Source organism: Acinonyx jubatus, chromosome B3 (genome assembly GCF_027475565.1).
Source record: "Acinonyx jubatus isolate Ajub_Pintada_27869175 chromosome B3, VMU_Ajub_asm_v1.0, whole genome shotgun sequence".
NCBI lineage: Eukaryota > Metazoa > Chordata > Mammalia > Carnivora > Felidae > Acinonyx > Acinonyx jubatus.
Genome location: NC_069386.1, coordinates 59,604,221 through 59,623,858, shown reverse-complemented (window position 1 = coordinate 59,623,858; position 19,638 = coordinate 59,604,221). Strand labels below are relative to the sequence as shown.

General features: G+C 38.4%; 1 protein-coding gene across 6 annotated transcripts in view; it reads right to left on the bottom strand.

The window, feature by feature from the left end:
* ZNF106 (zinc finger protein 106) overlaps positions 1 to 19,638 on the bottom strand; it is a 65,050-nt gene that overhangs the window by 18,489 nt on the left and 26,923 nt on the right. For 2 of the 6 annotated variants that reach the window (XM_015064884.3, XM_027067018.2), the window contains 8 exons: positions 17,935 to 17,996; positions 11,351 to 11,551; positions 6,299 to 8,479; positions 4,615 to 5,242; positions 3,287 to 3,356; positions 1,917 to 2,071; positions 1,772 to 1,832; positions 953 to 1,294 (listed from right to left, as the gene is read on the bottom strand). In XM_015064884.3, the coding sequence (XP_014920370.2) occupies positions 953 to 1,294; positions 1,772 to 1,832; positions 1,917 to 2,071; positions 3,287 to 3,356; positions 4,615 to 5,242; positions 6,299 to 8,479; positions 11,351 to 11,551; positions 17,935 to 17,996 (3,700 nt within the window). The remainder of the gene's footprint in view (positions 1 to 952; positions 1,295 to 1,771; positions 1,833 to 1,916; positions 2,072 to 3,286; positions 3,357 to 4,614; positions 5,243 to 6,298; positions 8,480 to 11,350; positions 11,552 to 17,934; positions 17,997 to 19,638) is intronic. The other 4 variants (XM_027067017.2, XM_015064885.3, XM_027067019.2 and 1 more) reach the window with 4 other exon arrangements.

Here is a 19,638-nt window from a genome sequence, read left to right as displayed (position 1 = left end):
TCAGGTCATGGATCCCGTGGCTGGTCAGGCTTTGTGCTGACAGCTCAGAGCTTGGAGCCTGCTTCAGATTCTGTGTCTCCCTCTCTCTCTCTGCCCCTCCCCCACTTGCTCTCTTTCTCTTTCTCAAAAATAAACATTAAAAAAAACCTTTTTTTAAATACTAGCTTAAGAAGTCACTATAATACTTCTTTACCAGTTTTTAAAAAAATACCAAATACTATTCATACAAAAGCAACAAAATTCAAGACGAAAGATAACATACATTTGAGCTAGATAGATATCTAGATTAGTACTGCAACAGGTAGCAAAATCTAGGGTAACTCTTCAGACTTTTTGTTTTTGCTCAGGTCACACGATGGCAGTTTATTTTTACTCAGTTTTCAGTGTAGCACCATCGTGGTTACACAAACTTCAGATAAGGTTTAAAATAGCTTAGAAGTCCTTCTCCAATGGTAAATAAGTGAGTGTTATTTTATGCAAAGAGTAAAAACCTTGGCCATTTCTCAAAACCACTCAAGTTCCTAATGATGATCCTAAACCTGTGTCCACTGCCTTTTATCATGGCCACCTGCCTCTTAGGCTTATATTAATCCTACCTTGCACTTTAATGACAAAGAAAGGTAAATGCTGAGAAATTCAGAGGACATATCTTATCTAGGAAATTGACTGGACAACTTCAACTCCATTTCTCTCACAAAAAAACAAACAGCATCAATCCTCATAATGGAACATTTTAGGTGTTAATACAAAGTCCATTTAGTAACCCTAGATTAGAGAAAACCGAGGACAAGTTACTGATATTTAAACAATCCTCCTAAATGGAGGAAACATTAAGAACAATTAATTGTAAAACTTTAGTTTTAATGGGCAGGTATGACTTTACATCACTGACCTAAAACTGCCCTAGACCCTCTGCTGGGGTTGCCCTTAACCCAGAGAAAAGTTTACATACTATTAACTTGCGGTAATTCCTTGGACACATTGCCAGCAGAGCCTTGTGACACAGCGTTCACATTCTCGTCTTGCTCAGGAGACATGGGTTCTTGTTTAATCTGAACTGAGGAGTCTGGAGCAGGAACACTGCCATGGGCTTGGAAAGTAGGAGATGTGGTTACTTGGAGAGGGACTCCGGTGGATGATGGAGACACATGGGAAGATGGAGGCTCCAGAAATACTGGGAAAAAGGGAGTAGGCAGCAGCGTGGCATCAGCAGATGTTTGAGATCTACTGTTCCTTTGTTCTCGTGAAAGGCTATAAGGAACCTGGTCAGGGCGCTCAGAAGGTTCATATGTTTCTAGAATGGGAAACATACGCACATACAAATGCAAAAATATTTTCTGAAAAGCCACTCATTTCTGAGCCAGTTTGTATTTCTAAAGACTACAGGAGAACTTTAAAGTCCCTCATTCTTTGAAATGTAGGAAATAAAATCCATACAACCAACAAGCACACGGGTAGAATAGGTGTTAGTATTCCAATTTTTCAAATTTTAAGTGATCTATCCCAAGTCACATAGTTACTAATGGAAGAGCCAAGATTTGAACCCAGGTCTTTTGATTCCTAACACAAGGCTCTTCCTGTAACAGACTGCCTCTGTTGCTAAGCATTTTCAGGGAGCACAGCCTCACAGGCCTTTCTACAGAAGGATGAAAACAAGAAGACAGGAGAGGAAAACATATGACCTTTTCACGACTACTTTAATTTCCCTGCATAGATAACAAAGAAATAATAAGCTACAGAGGATCCAATCCATCAGATTCTCTCCAAATACCTTGTAATCCCTGCAGAATCTGTATTCTATGGGTCCGCAGTGCACTCATCTCCATAGTTATCTAAAAATAAAGTAATCTGTTAAGCACTGTGAAATCCAACTTTAGAGATAATCTATTCTCATTAAATGTTCCATCCGCTGTTACCTGCTGCTTGAGCATAAGTAGCCTCTGAACTTCAACATAAGCTGTCTGAAGAGCTGTACGGGCTTGCAGAAGGTTGTTATCCATGCACTGCAATGATTTGCTTAGTTCTTCCTCCCTTAAAGAAATACTCAGCAGCTGGTCAACCTGAGAACGTTCTGCCAAAAGAAACCATAAGGCTCAGTTTAATACTGCAGACTTCTGAATAATACAGCCCTCAGAAGGTGGAACTACCTCAGTTCTCTAGGATAAGCCTTTGTTTTTCCTCTCCAATAGGTCACTGCAGACTCATCAAATCTCACAAATCATGTGGTCAAGCCTGATATCAGAGCTAAACCAAAAGTGAGAATTGGTGAGATGGAGGTATGTCATAGGTTCAAGGATGCTTAGACTGGGTCCCAGATGTGAACTGCTTGCACTCTCTTCCCAAAGCATATTTTTCTAGTCTCTTAGTTAACATAAAATAGTTCTCTTTATTAGAGAAATCTTCCTAAAGAAAAAACAGCTTTGAAGTGTACATTTAAGTGATTTTAAATAAAATGTCCTATCACGTGCGCGTATCTGTCATCGTTAGGTCTGTCTCTTTCCCATTCAGTATGTCAAGACCTCTTCCTAAAACTCCAGACCCACACATCCAACTACCACCTTGATTTTACTTAGGTGTCTCTAAGATCCTTTAATTCAAGACCCCCAAAAGGGAACTCATCATCTTCCTCTACCGTCAACATGCTCCTCTCATGCAGTTTTCTAGCTCTAATAAACGATATCATCATCCCCAAAGATGCCTTAGCCAGAAATTGGGGTCATCCTTTACCCCCAACTTATCCATAACATCCAACCATCCAAGGCTCATCCAATCACTTCCCATACTAGCCCTCTCATTGGAAAGGGTTCAGAATCAGTGGAAAGCAAGAATAAGAGAATCCTATCAGTGAGGGAGCCATTCCAATAACTTCTCTCAACTCAAGTAAGAGAAGCAACAAAGATGCCTCAAAAATGTAAACTGAGAAAAATGGCGATAAATAATCAAGAGACACAAAATTCTTATTAGCAAATGGCCTATATTCCTCTTTATCACTGAAAAGGCCCAAATGGGACTTTCTGACTTCATACTGAACTCAATTTGTCCAAGATATACATTAAGGTTAGCTTATGGGTCTATGTGGCATCAAACGTTTCTTCTATAGCTGCAACTGGATATGGGAGAAAATCAACCTTTTCTACATCCTGAAGCAAGATAACAAAAATGTCAAAAAATAATACTAAGTGGGTGAACAGTATTTGATATCCCCAAGCTATACTTTGTCAAGCTGTGAAAAAAGTTGAAATGCTATAAAAACAATTTGTTTCTGACAGAATATTTTGCACTGTACCTTTCTTTCCTTTAATTTTCCTTCTTTTGTTTTTTCTCTCAAGACTTGGGAGTTCAGGAGAAGATCCATCCTGAGAAGATAAAGAAAACTGAGTAATATTAAATGTGGAAAAGCCATTCTCCGAGAAGGAAAAAAAGTGAATCAATTCTAAGACTGTTCTACATTATTACCATCTCTAACAAGATAGTAGGAATCCCATGCACACATTATGAACTCAAATATTAGTTGAATGTACTTGATTTAAAACAAAACAAAAACAAACAAAAAAACCCAGAACAGAATCTAAGGTCCAGTACTTTCCTAGCATCCTAGAGGTGGTGAATCTCTGGGGCTTAGGCAAAGCATTTCACTTTAGTAAAGCATGGCATAGTTAGAGGTATGGACAAAGCCAGTAATGCACATATATGATTTCACAGTGACATAGTTTCTACTTTACTAGAAAATCTTCACAACAAAATTTTTACAACAAAAAGCTATAAACAGTCTATCAGACAAGCCCCCAGATATTAGCTTTGTTATAGGACAAACTTTCGTCCAAGAATAACCACTACAGTGTCAAACTCAAAGGGGCAAAGTTGGAATTTGAATTCAGGTCTACAAGCCAAGCCCTTAAGTACTCTGCTATAGTGCCTCAGTATTAAAGCACACAGTCCATTTTCTCAGAGTGCCACATTCCAGACTACATCACTGCCAGCAACTCTTTCTTTTCAGAAAGGGTTCCTGAAAGGGTTAAGCAGTGTTAGTGACATAGATGCCAGAAGAGAAGTGGTTTCAGTGGAAGATGGATTCTGAAAGGGCCAGGCTGGGTAACTGAGGTACAAAACACTGAGTAACAGAGACTAAAAATATTTGTAAGACCATGCTCACATAGATGCACTCTCATCGTATTAAAACTACCCTAGTGTTAAGCCCAATTGTCTCAGTCTAACAAGCATTCATGGCCTACAAATGCAACATTAGAGTGCCTTTCTTCAGGGCCAGTACAGAATGCATCATGAAGACAGATATAGTTACAGATGAAGACGTGGCTTACTCCTCAGTCAGGTGATACAAAGAATCATTGCCTTGGAGACCAGTTTTAGAGATGACCTCATATTTTCCTAGTACTGTACATTCATATTCACTGACATCTAACTTAGTAGAATTACTCAGTGAAAGGAACCAGTAGGATAAGAATATGAAAGGAAGAGTAAAAGCCTCACAAATCTATTCCAGAGTAGGGAAAAACACAACCCAGATACCCAGAAAAAATTGAAGTTATATCTTTCTTAAAAGAGTCAAGTCAGCACATGAAGGGTCCAACAATAAGCAGGGGCAATCATACTCACTCCGGTAGCTCTTCGTTTCTTTCTAACACTCTGGCCGTCGTTTTGTTCGGCACCAGAAGTACAGCTACTGTCTGTGGCTGCATCTGCCAAACTGGAGATTGCAAGGGCTGAGGATGCATTTGATGATAAAGAGTTTCCTTCTCCATTACTCTCCTGGGTATTCTGATTCTCTGAAGGTGGCGTAGAACTCTCCTGGCTGTTCAGGTCTTTTGCCAAATGCATCAAAGGTATCGAATGGTCAGAGGATAATTGCACACTATGTCGCCTTTGAGTAGCAACATTTTCAGTCCTTTCACCTGTTCTTAGGGAGAGAGCCAGAGGGGTCACTTCCTGCTTAAGGCCCATGGTTGTTGTCTGACTCTGTGCAGCCCTCAGTGCGTTACTAGGTGAAAACATCTGCTGGGGCTCATTTTCTTTGCCTGTACCTTCCTCACTGAAGAAGCTATACACAGAAGGAGCCCTGTCCATGATCACACTGCTCTCAGAAAGGCTTCGCTTCCTTGCCAACCCAGGAGAAAGGGAAACACCTTCCCAATGGAATCCTTCGAGACTAGACAGATCAGGCTCCTCATCCAAATCCAAGACCTCTTGTTCATTTTGAACTAGAGGCACCATTTCTATGCCAAACCTGAAGAAAAAAGAAAAAAAGAAAAAAAAAACCATAAATCAGACATGATTAAGGAAGAGAGGGTATCACTTAAGTGCCAGACTCTGTTAAGCACTGAGAGTACAAATATAAATAAGATGGTTTCTGCCCTCAAAAAGCTCACAGTCTAATAAGTGTCCCAGACATAAATAACCTTAGTGTAAGTATTGTAATATAACAAGTACTAAATTAGAGATTTGTACACAGTTATGAGAATACATTTGAAGAAGTAAAAATTGAGAGCTTTATTAGCATGGAGCTTTTCTAAAGCAACCATAATAATTTTTAACAGCACACAAACCAAACACAAACAAAAATATTTACTGAGCATTCAACAAATGATAGGCACAGGGCTAAGGATAAGAACTTTATAATCTCAATACTCAAGTTATGGAAAATAGTGCACAATAAATATGCTATTTCATCAAGGATAAAATTTAAAGCTTGAAGGGATATATAACACAGCAGGTGGATTTTCAAGTAGCAAACCTACACTGAATGCTGCTTTACCATTCAGAAAAGTTTAGTATCTCAGCATAAGATGAACAGCCAAAACATCACACAAGTACTTAAGAGAAAGTATTCTGTGATCACGAATATAGTGCCCGGAATAAATACAGAAGGGTAACTATTCGTAGATTCTGAGTAAAAGGTCGTAAGAACAATTACACTTAAAAACTGTACCAGTCATTAAGATCTAGAGATAGATACAAATCTACTGATATACTTTTTTATGCTGTTACTTTCTGGCCTCTATAACTAAAGTGATGGACTTCTGATCATTTTTTTCCACGTCCCCATCCCATTTCATTTCTTAGAGGTTGATGTGCTTCCTTGCAACCTGAATTCCCTGTTAGGAAACACTTTATTGCGTTGTTACAGAGTAGCAGTCACTCTTTAATATTTAAACCAGACATCTACAACATGTATTTTTTGCAAGCATTTAATTAAATACAACAAATAGAATTCTCTTGGCCAGGGGCAAAGGGTTAAGTTTTAAAAAAGAGAGAGAAATGGACACTAAAAAGAAGCACACACCTGGGCAAGCCTTTGCCTAGCTCTTGCTTTTTCTTGGTTACTTGCTGGATGACCTGTTCCCAGTTGACATTTCTCCGGGATGCATTTAGAATCTGCCGAAGGGTTGGCTTGAGCCCAGACTCCTTCTCCGTCTCACCCTTTCGATGACCACTGATATTGCGTATGCGGCGAGCACTATTGAGGTTTGGCTCAGGAAGGTGTACTCCAGTTTTGCTCTTTAAACTGATGTGCCTGGTTAGATCTCTCTGGAGAGAGGCAGGAAAGCCAAGCTTACTGAGGTCAGGCAGAAGAGGGCCTGAGGACGGACCGATATCGTTTTTTTGAAGCTCTGCATCCAAGCTAGCACTCTCGAAACCTTCTGTTGCGTAAGACACATGAGATTTAACAGGGTCATCAACCTGTGCATCTTCTAGAGAAGTTTTCAAGTCTAGCAGTAAGCCAGAGTGTGGACTGGCTGCAGACGTCATTTGTAACTCAGGTTCTTTCTGATGAACTGTTGAATTACATGCGTTAGTGGATAGTTTTCTACATGTTTTCAGGTTTCGCTCATCCCCGTCTTTCTCATCAGTGATGTGAGTGCTACAGGATAAAAGTTCTGTAGGTGCAGAACCCAGGGCTCCAATTTTTGTTCCATGCTTTTCTGTGTCAGATAGCTCCCCATCACTTTCATCTTCTAATGTGCGTACCTGGAACTCTATCTTCAAAGATCCTTTTTCAGACTCTTCTACATTCCTACTTGCTTTTGCATAGTTCCTGGTCCTTTTAGAAGTGCTAAGGAGTGGATTTTGCAGTGATTCATGACACTGTAGCACCTCTTTGGCTTTTTGTAATGTATCACTTACATTTTTATCAGGTTCCACCTGAGTGCCAAATGTACTTTTATTCCCTTTTAAAACACGAGGACATGCACTTTGCAATTTGGTTATGTAAGACCCATGACTGTCTGCCACAGTGGGTTTGTTCAAGGGATTTGAGTGTTCTCCAGGAAAAAAAGAATTTGTTTTGGTGTTTTTTGAGGGATTCTTTAAATCTGGGTTCTGGGGAACTGATTTAGTGACTGGAATTGGAAGGAGTGCAGATTTCAATGATGGCATCTTACTTAAGTTAAGCTCTTGTTCGTGTTTCTCTGTGACGGGGCAATCTCTCACCGCCTCATAGGGAGCAGTGCAGTCAGAAGAGGCTTTGTGACTAAGCAATCCAGTATGTGTTTCTTTTTGTGTTTTCAGCGTCGGGGAGTTACTTTTTCCATCATTCTGGGGCTCTGCTGCTCCTGTGGTTGTCAAGCTAAAGCCAAAGAAAGGCTTATCTATCATTTCTGCCTTGTTTCCAGCGCCTTCTTTCATTGCAGATTGTAAATCCAGAGTCTTCTGGGAAGGGTAAGGAGTCCAGCGGCGGAGCTTTTCCCTTGCTACACTGCTGTTCTTCCCACCAGTTTTGGAAGCTATGGTATCTGTTTGTTTAGTAGTTTTGCTTTCTAGCTGCTCAAAATTGAAGTCAAGTAAGCCTTCTGAAGGAAATGTATCGCTTGTAAATCCTTCAGAAGGCCCTCTGTATGTGGCAGCCGCACCAACTTTGTCGCTTTCTTGCCGCTGCCAACTGTATCTATCCTGACTGTATTTGTTAGACTTAGATTTCTTATTCCACAGCATAGGTAAGTCTTCCATCTGACAGTTAGAGTTTCTGTTTCTGCCTGGCTGAAATTTGTCTCCGGGGCCACTGTAATTCCAACTATTTGTACTACGTACACTGGATTTCCAGTTTCCGTTACTGCTGTTCATATGCCAACTGGAAAAGCCACCTGTTCCTTCAGAATGCCAACTGGAATTCCTTCCTGTACCACTATGATTCCAATCTACTGTTCCACTATTTGCATGCCAACCACCTCCAGAATTACTATGGTTGTGAAACCAAGTCGCGGAGCCTCCTGCAACACCCTTATGCCACCCGGAACATCCTCTTGGTCCACCATTATTCCTCAAAGAATGTGGAAAGTTGTTTTTCCTACTGTTATTAAAGCCATCTTTCTCCCACTTCCAGTCCCGCTGAGGAGGTCCGCGATGATGCCATGTTGGCTGACTGTAGCTCTCTCTGTCTTGGTAAGGGATTCGGTCTTCTCGTCTCCATTGGGGTCGCCTGTCATCAGAGTTTATTTCTTGGCTGCTGTTGGAAGGTTCATCTTGTCTGGAAGAAAAACAGTTCTCCATTAGTGATTTAAAGTAATTATCATGCTTCCTTAAAAGGCATAACCCATCAAACTTTCCTCTACCTATCTCCTCGGCTACTTAGAACATACAGTAGTCTATTTTTATTTCTAGTAGTGGCTGTTTCCCGTCTTTAAATGATATTGCTAAACTTGTATCTCACAGTTTATGGATGCAGATATTAAACGATATGCCATTTCTGCTATCACTCCAGAAATATTAAAAATCTGACACATTTATACTATCCTCCTTTTCCTGCTCCTGCTTTTCTTAGCATGTTCTGGGACTTTTGCCCCATCATCCAATTATTATTTTCACATTATGTAGCTTTTTGAAAATAAGCATAATTGTATCTTGTAGCTTTGGCTAGTTATCATAGTTAATACAACCTAAGTTCCACTGCTCTTAATACTGTGGATTTTTCCAGCCATAGATTCTCTCTGAAAAACCCAGTTTCTTAACCTATTTTAAATGCTAAGATTTCACTTTGCATTATCACTTTCAGTAATAAACACTTTATCCAGCACATATTCAATGACTGTTAGTTGTGGAAGAAAACTTTTATGTATAGTTCCTGTTCCTGAAAGACTTACAACCTAGCTGAGAAAATAAGGTCACCAACAGGAGTAAAATAGCACATACCAAATAAGCAGTACCCACAATCAGTGCTATAAGGAGCTTCATGAGCTAGAGGTTTTTATAAAGCTACAGCTGTTTGAACTATTCGTGTTAGACAAAGAGCCCACAGAAATGTGAACAGACTTAAGTAAACATCACAGGAATAGGTGTAAAACCACTTCCCTCTATAAACTGCCTGTGGTATGCCTGGCATAGTGCTTAACACGTGTGGTAGGTGCTCAAAAAATCGAATAATGCTAGCTAAAACTTATCGAGTGCCTACTGTCAGGCATTTTAAGCACTTTATGTAGATTATCTCATTTAGTTTTCACAGCTCTGAAGCAATTATTCCTCTTATTCCTACTTTTTGGATGAAGAAACAGAGCATTAGAGAGGTAGAGTAACGTGCCTAGAGTTAGAAAGCCAGCAAGTGGTACAGGAGAGATCTGTTTGGCAGACTGACTCTAGAGTCTACACTCTTAACTGCTAGCCCTTGATGAACTGAAAATCCCCAAACTAAGTTTCTGCTATTGGGCTCCCTCCTCTTAACTTGACTTAAACTCCGTAATGACTCTAACTGGTTCTAAAAACTTCTAATGTCTCTAAGATTTTGGGCACAAATTGGAATTTCTTCCTTTTTCACAAGATGGAATTCAAAGTTAATTTACTTGAAAGTTCAAACATCCACCTTCATTATGAATTACAACCATTTCTAAACAGGAGACCCTAAGTCGCCAAGTGACAAGTGTTATTACATACATGTGCAGGATTTTTTTAACACCACTGACCAAATTGCTTTTATCTTTTGTTTCTAAGCACTATACACTTTTGACATCCAAGGAGATTATGGACTTGGCTACACTAATGGGATCCAGAACTGGGCAACAAATCTGTCACAGAATAGAATTCCTAGATCAGTGTGAATTGGCTAGATCGCGGGGACAATGGCATGCAGCTAAATCCATAGCCCAGAAAAAGCAATCTAAATTAAAAATCTCATGAAGGAAAAAAGAAAAAAATGTGAAGAAATAATAGATACTATAAATGCATCACCAAAGAAGCATATCAGAATATTCAAAGAATATTAACTACAATGTGAATGTCTAATTTACTGAGCTCTTTTACCTTCTGACTTAATGTTTAATCATTTACACAGATAAGCTAATAATGGCACAAATGCGTAAGAAAAAAATAAAAGTTAGCCTCCTAGAGGCTTCAACACCCTAAAACAAGAATAAACTACAGCTATACTGAAAGTAGTAACAATGTCATTTGAAGGACTAAGCAGCAAAACGGGTTTAAGAACCAGGTGCTACTGACATTTTAAGACTAACAAAGTCTCCTTCAAGGACTTGTTCAAAACACTTGTAGCATATACTATAAGTAGTAAAGACTACTTCCTTTTTATACTAAACCACTAACTGAATACAGACTGCATACCTGGTATAACTAGTACTCAGAAAGAATCTTTAAAATTTTATATTAGAACGTATAACGTTTCTCATTATATTCTAGGACTTGAAAAATCACCCAACCTCTTAAATGGTTCTCTCTCTTACTCATATCTGAAAATTTCTGCTTGAACTCTTTAGGCCACAACTCAGTAATGTAAAAATACAAAAGCCTAATACCCGAATTATAGATGCAGGTATAAAATTATGTAGTACAGCTAGAAAACTTATATTGCTCAAATGATCCTGACATTGTCAAACTTAAGATACAAATGTATTCAGTAAATACTTACTGAAACACTAAATAATGAAGAATAAATCACATTTGGTAGAAGCACCATGTTAATTCACATGGGGCAAAACATTTTTTTACTGACGGATAGAATAAGAAATACAATGTATATGAAGGAAGCTTATACACTAATACCTTTCCACTAGACATTCTGGGTATCAAATAAAACCATTCACTGGTGTTCAAAAAAAAACTGGAATAAAGCCAGTTTTAAACATGGTTATCAACACAGTAAAAATTTCAGATATGTAGCACCTATAGCTAACTTTTATGGAGGGATAATACTGAGTTTGTTTTTTCTGTAAGCAGATAGTACAGTAGTTCAAGAGAGGATTCCACTGACATTTCATGCATAAGACAGCAACCTCAAGCTAACCTTTGCAATTAAAATAAGTTTGAAAGTTACTAGATGAAAAGTACGGAAATGGAAAATGTATTCTCTACCACACTGTTTCAGACAGACTTTTTAAAAATCAAAATAATTACTCACCGACTTTGTTCTTTCCTTTGTTTTATTAACTGAACGAGTTCCTTGTCAAAATAATCTTCTTCCTCTTCTTCTCCCTTTCCATCATCTTCTCTCTCCTGGGCATCAACGTTATCTTTGTGCAACTGGCTAGAAATGTGCTTTGCATATGCAGAAAGACCCACTTCTGTGACCCCGCACACTCGGCACTCATGACTACTGTCCCTAGGGAAAGAGGGAGATGAGGGATGTTCAATTCTGCCCACTGGCATGGCACACTCACCAGATCTGGTATGGTTTCCTCTGAAAAACACCGCACACTTGGGCACAGTGAAAGATTAGTGCTAATCAATTTCAATGCTCCTTTCATCACTTTTAATAAGTTTGTTCATAAGTTATTTTTGAAATGAACTTAAGATTCTTTTCCAGCAATCAAGAGGCAATACACTTCAGAATAATGTAGTTTAGGAGGAGAAATCTTCTTGAATTGCTGTACTTAAAATCTTGCCAGAGGAAACATGGTGAAAGGGGAGGCAGGGCAGGGGGCTCAGAGCAAACAGAAGTTGCTCTAGAGCACACCCATGATGCCAGCTGCACTCAGAAGCCTGGTGACAGCGCTTCCATTTTATCTCAGGCTCAAGAGCTTTCTCCCAGTGAAAGTTTAGGGGTGGAGAAAAGAGCAGGCAGCCTAACCAATCCCAACGTGGTAACTAAATCGGACCGGCTGGAGCTCTGCCTGGAATGTGCAGATTCCGGACCCCAGAGCAAATGATAGGAGGAGTCTCAGCAAACTTTTTTGGGCTGGATGATACATGTGACCTACATTCTGCTTCAGAAGGGCTTATTTAAAGGGAATGGAAAGCATTTCAGTTGTAGGAAGTTAACAGCTGTGCTAGGCAAATGGTTTTTCTCAAGTTTCAGAAAATGCAAAAGTTTAGAGAGAAGCAAAACCAGTTCTTGTTCAGAAAGAAAATTGAGCAGTTTTTTTTTTTTCCCCTTTTACTTTACACAGTTAATGGTAACTCTCATATTTGGCCAGTTTTAAGAAACCAAAATCTTGAATCGACATCCACAGCTGTAGTAGATGAGTGTTTTAACTGGTTTTTTAGCTTCCTGAAATCCCTTGATTGGTTCAGCTGTCTATGCAGTCATTGATGGGAAACATCTGAACACCACGGCCACAAGTGTAAGGAATGGACAGTAAAATCCATTCAATAATCCAGATGGGCTTACCTCTGTATCATTTGTCTTGGGTTTATACAAGTGATATTTTTGTACTTACTATGCCAATCTCTATTACTTACTTACTTATTTATTTATTTTATAAGAAGTTTCTTAATATGTATATCCCATCTGTACGTGAGAGGTACCCAGGGAAAAGTGTCCTAGGTAGGTAACCTAAGCCACCAACTGAAATACCACCTTCAGCTAAAAGCAAAAGAAAGAAAAGCAGGAAGGAGGAACAGTTATGGAGGTAATCATGAAAAGCATGGAAAACAATGGTAAGGGTAGTTATGTAGAATTAAGTTGGTGCTTTCTCCAGTGATTAAATTCTCTACCTTTGCCAATCTTAAAAAAAATAAATAAAATTCAGGAGTGCCTGGGTGGCTCAGTCAGGTGAGCATTCAGCTTTGGCTCAGGTCATGATCTCACAGTTTGTGAGTTTGTGAGGCCTGCACTGGGCTCGCTGCTGTCAGCATCCTCTGTCCCTCTCTCTCTCTACCTCTGCCCCTCCCCCTGCTCACAAAAATAGATAAACCTTTAAAAAACCAACACAAAAAGACATACTGTCTTTGATAAGACAGACACACACCATGCACAACAATGCTCCATCCTCCCCTCAAGTATATCTATAAAGACATGGTGGAATTCACATCAATTAACCAGAAGAGAACCTCAAAACTGAGCACTTCATTTACCAAAAGATGGTTTCTGTTACAGACCACCTGAACATTTATTTAAAAACAAAAACAACAACAACAAGGGGCACCTGGGTGGCTCAGTCGGTTAAGCGTCCAACTTCAGCTCAGGTCACCATCTCACGGTTCGTAAGTTTGAGCCCCACATCGGGCTCTGTGCTGACAGCTCAGAGCCTGGAGCCTACTTCAGATTCTGTATCTCCCTCTCTCTCTGACCCTCCCAATCCAGTACTCACATTCTCTCTCTCAAAAATAAATAAAAACATTCAAGAAAACAAAAGTGGATGTTAACTTGTAACAGAAATCAAGCCTTTTCTCATGGCAACACAGAAAGAAATTAAAAATATGTAAATATAAATCTACCTACCATCAGAAGAGTCTGAAAACCCCAACTAACCTAGAATATAGAATTTACATTATAATAAAAATTCGAGTCATACTTACAGAGGTCTTGCACCATTATGATGTACCCCTAAAACTAATGTAACATTGTGTGTCAACTATGCTTTGATTTAAAAAAAAATGTTTTATAATTTAAATCATGAAGTCAAAAAGAAAATTCGAATCAAGTGAATTTTCTGGTTAGAAAATCTTCTTGGCTCTAAACTCTCTAAAACTATGAAAAATGTTTTAGTCCACTTTTCTCCCTAAAAACTTACAGAATACTAAACCGTATATCGTAGTACCAGAGACATCATTCCAAAAGGGTTTTTTGTTGTTGTTTTTTTAAGTTTTTAAAGTTTTGTTTTTTTGTTTTTTGTTTTTTTTTTTAAGAGAGACAGAGACAGGGTGAGCAGGGGAGGGGCAGAGAGAGAGGGAGAGAGAGAATCCCAAGAGAAAGAATCCTCTGTGCACTGCCAGCATAGAGCCGGATGCAGGGCTCGAACCCACAAAACTGTGAGATCATGACTTAAGCTGAAACCAAGAGTCGGATACTTAACTGACTGGGCCACCCAGGCACCCCCAAAAAGGTATTCTTAAATAAAATTTCTGATTATACCCTTACTTCTAAAATGGATAGAATTTTTCTCACATCCAAACCACCAAAATCCCTCTCTCTTTACAGATATTACTGGAAGACCATACTGTTTAAAATATTAAGGAATGCAGTATAGACAGTATTTAACTCTGTTAAAAATAAACATCCATAATCATAAACCCACACACTGCGATCCCCAAAGCACAGGCATATGCTGGATGTGAAACAAACACTCAAACACAGATTTTTTAAACACATGGGATTTCCTCGTAAGAAAGGATAGTAACCATAGTACTAAAATTATATTTAATTTTTAAAAATTAATAAAGTCGTATTTAATAGAAAAACACCTGAAGAGATCCTGCCCAAAAGGGTACAGGCAATAAGTGCAATATAAATAAAGGTTAACACTAAAAGCAAACTATCCAAAACGAAAGTCCCTAACATTTTTCTTATAGATGAATTCTTGTTTAAAAAAGAGAGACGGGGGGGGGGGGGGGAGGGAGAAAGAATCTTTGCAAGAAACATCAAAATGAGAAAAAGGAGAATCCACATTTATCTTGGGAAAGAACAGGGGGTTAGGACAACCACATCTCTTAAAAATGCAAATGCATCTGTGTCTGGAGGCAGGGATATTATCTGTTCTACATACAATATGCATTCATGCCTCCACATACGATGTTAGGGAAACCACGTATTTTAAAAAGCTCATGGCAAATTAAATAATATTTTAATGATGCTATTTCCCAATTCTCTATCAAATAACCAGTTAAAATACTTACTATTTTGTATAACTATGTAAGTAATTGTTGGGGAAAAAGTACTGCTTTACTTCTTGACTAATAAAAGCAAAAACGGTCCTCAGGACATTTAAAGGAAGGCCCAAATTAACTTCATCCTGTTACCACACAATTTCCTCTCATGTGTGAAAGGCAAAGCCTTAAGATATTCTACCCATAAGCTTTTCTTTATTAAGCTTGCTCTAACTATACCACAACAGCTGGTTGATAAATAAAGTCGTGCCCTTGTAATAGCATTTATCTGTGGAAACAGGCCATGCATCTGAAAAAGCAGACTGGGGAAAAAATAGGGGAATGCTCCAGATGTCCACAATTGTGAACCAAATAAGAATGTCTTACTTCTCAATCAAGTTTGTATTCAAAACCTAAAAAGTATGCTCTTTACATTTCTTAACCAGATCACAACTAAAAATTAGAGTGATACACATATAAAGAGAAACAGATAGTCTGAACATCAGAAAGCCAGTAATCAAACATGAATTCCACAGAAAATAATCACAAACTGAGGAGAGGAAGGAAAAATAATGACTGGTAACTATTTGTCCCTATGGGGCAAATTAGGGATTAACAGTTTGTCTCTACAGTAAATGCTCCAAGTAAGTAAATGATTTTTGAAATTTTGTTTTTTATAGTTTCATCAGCTGTTTTTCCTTGTTATCTGCTTTGCCTTCTCCCTTATAATTTATTACAGGCCAGGAAGCCATATAAAACTTGTTAGCACTGTGTCTAAAATATGAATAAATAAGTACTAAAGTATATCCCTCTAAATAAAATGAGTTTGGATGATAAGGGTGACATTTTTATTGTCAGCTTTGAGGCTTCTAAATGCTTTCTCCTTGATTATTTGACTATGCTCCAAATAACTGGAAATACACAAAATCCCCAAAGCACAGTTAAGTTGATGGGCAGGAGTAGAGGAACAATAAATACATGGCATGTAGTTCAGTTACGTTAGTAAGACAAAACCATATATATCTCATATAAATATAAATCTATGCATAGACACAGAAAGAGATTTGGATAAGATATACACTAAACTGATGACTTTCTTGTAAAAAGGGAGCAGGATTGGGGCAGGGTGGGGAGTAATATATGGGTGAGAGGATTTCTACCTTTTTTACTTTTTACAATTCTGTATTGACTAAACATGAATCTTAAGTAATCAAAAAAAATTTTTTTAATGTTTTAAATACCTGATTAGTGGATGTATGAACAAAACAAGGCATTAGCCTTGGGAAAAAAATGGCTTCTCTCTTAAGGACTAGATTTACTGACCTCATATGTTTTGTTTGATTTATAATATAGTCAGGTAGCAGGTAAACAGCCCAGAGAAAGGTGAATTCCAAAAGGAAGTCTGCTGGAAATGGGATGAGGTAATTAGGATAATCCACATTTAGAGAATCAAAGGTTGACAATATTTCAGGGGCGCCTGGGTGGCTCAGTCGGTTAAGCGTCTGACTTCGGCTCAGGTCACAATCTCACGGTCCGTGAGTTCGAGCCCCGCGTCGGGCTCTGGGCTGATGACTCAGAGCCTGGAGCCTGCTTCCGATTCTGTGTCTCCCTCTCTCTCTCTCTGCCCCTCCCCCGTTCATTCTCTGTCTCTGTCTCAAAAATAAATAAAAACGTTAAAAAAAAAAATTAAAAAAAAAAAAGGTTGACAATATTTCATAGGTTTCCAACGATAATGACTTAAAGGTTACATACATTCAAGGTATTATGATAAAAATTCTCCACATTAAATCTAAATGTAAGTCTCTTTTATACTGTTGTTTAGACCTAACCTTCACACAGTAGGGAACGGAGACCATGGAAAAACTCCACTAATAGGCTAAACATACGCTGAAAGTTTACTACCATATTAATTTGCCCACACAATCTAAAACCATAGTACTTAAAACACAAGTAATTTCCAATGACTTACACGGGCATCATGATCAAAGCCTGTATCTATTATTCATGCAATAAGACACAAAGTAAAAAAAAAAAAGATAAAATTAATATTTCTCAGTTTCCCAATCTTTCTCTATTCCATACTGTTTCCAAATCTCAAATTCAAGTAAGTGAAAAACATCAAAAAAGAACCACAGATGTGGGGGGAGGGGGGAGAGACATGGAATACACACATATGCTGTATTTAATTTTTTAAAGGTGCTTATTAGATTTTCTTTCTTTAAACATCTCAACTTTTGCATCACAAAACAGCATTCTTAAATATTCAAAGTTTGCACTCAGATTTTATTTACACTAATGAGAGACTTGCTGCCATTTAGCGCACTTTGGACTTCTCAGACTATCCCACTAACTCTAAAGGTTTATGGCAGGTAATAATCTGTAACACTGCTGAGGGGCGCCTGGGTGGCTCAGTCAGTTAAGCGGCCGACTTCGGCTCAGGTCATGATCTCTCGGTCCATGAGTTCGAGCCCCGAGTTGGGCTCTGTGCTGACAGCTCAGAGCCTGGAGCCTGTTTCAGATTCTGTATCTCCCTCTCTCTGACCCTCCCCCATTCATGCTCTGTCTCTCTCTGTCTCAAAAATAAATAAACGTTAAAAAAAAATTTTTTTTAAATAATTTGTAACACTGCTGAGACAATTAACATGAAATGTCTTAGTTTCAAGACTGGTGTGTCTGGATGAGAATATTTACTAATGAGGAACCAGCCCATCCCCACCCACCTTTGTTGCAATCTGCTTGTTAGAGCTGCTGTGAATTCTACACATTCTAGATACACAAAGACTTACCCTTTTTGAATGACAAAAAAAACTACTATATTCGTCAATAATTCTAAAAGACAGTTCTATGTCATAGGACAATATTCACTTATGAAGGATTACTATGAAATAAGCTAACAGGCACCCTCAGCACTCAGCTCCCACGACATTCACAAGTTATGGAATACAGCCGTTCCCATACCTGCCCTTCAGGTTCTCAAGCTCCCTGTGATGCAACATGCTCCGCATGTGTTCGTCCATCTCCTTCAAAATTAAAGAAAGCAGATTAAACTAAGGGGGGGTTGTTTGGGGAAAAGAAATCCCTCTGTTTTTACTCAATCAACAACTAGGGTTCAAGTTCCTTGCCATGGTTACCCTTCTCAATTCAATAGTGAAACCAGTTCCTCATAATTCTTCAGCTATGTTTTGGGCATATTTCATTCTTAAATAAAAGAACTGTTAAGAAAAAAAACCAATTAAATGGCTTTCCAAAAAGGTTAGAAAGTATACTGTCTTGGGGGGGGGGGGCAAAATATTTAAGATAAACTATGTGGGTTAAATTCTATCCCCAAATAAAGAATTTAACTACAATTATCTAAAAAAGAAAAAAAAAATCTCTGAAATCACTTAACTTCTCAGCTCTTTGGCTACTTTTCTCCAGATTTTCTTTCCCTACTCAACTGATAGTTTCTCAAGAGCAAATTCCAACTGTTACTCAAGTCTTGGCCAGGGCTTGGCATCTGGTTGTCGACATTTGCTGAATGAACAGATGGATATATCAATTCTAGGTAGAAGTTACAGATACAGAACTTCTCCATGGTTGATTATGAAGTCTTTAAAAACTGCTTTGAACACAGCAGCTCAATCATGCTTTCATTTTCACTGCCCAATCTCCTCCACTGATTTGTTTGATTCTGATGAAATGTTTGAAAATTTGCGAGGTTCTCTCCTCCCTCCATCCCATTCTTAGTGGGAAGAAAATAAAATCTGCAGGAAGAGCTTCCACTTAAAAACATATGCACACACACCTCCAAAAACTCAAAAAGCTGTAAATGTCTATCCCTTTGTCACACGCAAGTATACATACGCAGCACGACATAATTAAAGAATGGCTGTTGACATGTATAATAAAAGGACTACTATAATTGTTGACTATTACTATTAACTGTGCCCTGTGTTTAAGTGCCTCAAACATTTCTTCACATGAACTGCACAACACTGCTGAGGGAATATTATTAATTTCAAAAGAATACAAGGATACACAGGAGCTAACTCATTTATTCACCAAATACTTATCACTGCTTATTATATGCCAAGTACAGACTTAGACACTGAAGGGGTAAGTGTGAAAATATTCAGTCTTGCCCTCTCAGAGTCAGAGATAATCAAGTGGTCAAACTAGAACTCAGATCCTGACGTTTTTGACAGCAAAGCACTGTAACCATCTAGTGCATTCAGATTTCTCATTATATACAATTCATTTGTCAAAGAGTACAACTCAATAACCTATTCTTACTTTAAGTTATCTACTACAGTGTGACAAACAGGGATGTGATTCAAAATACATCCCTTAAATGACAATTTTATTGAAGATGACCATCATTTCCTTCCTATCTCTACAAATGCTTCACTTGGAGGATGGCTTTACATGTAACGTCCTTCTACCTACAACTGATTGGCCACTAATTACAATGTACACTTACATAGCTGAAAGCTGAGTCAAGTTAGTGACATAATAAACAATGAAAAAAATCCATGAACAATATACAACACCTACTCAAATCCCTATGCATCCCTTTGTTCAATTTTCCCTTATATGAGATTTACATGTGCCAAATTCCCTTTTCTTGAGTTAAATTTAAGTCCCTCTGTTTCTTGCAACCATTCTGACCAAAACACCATTCAC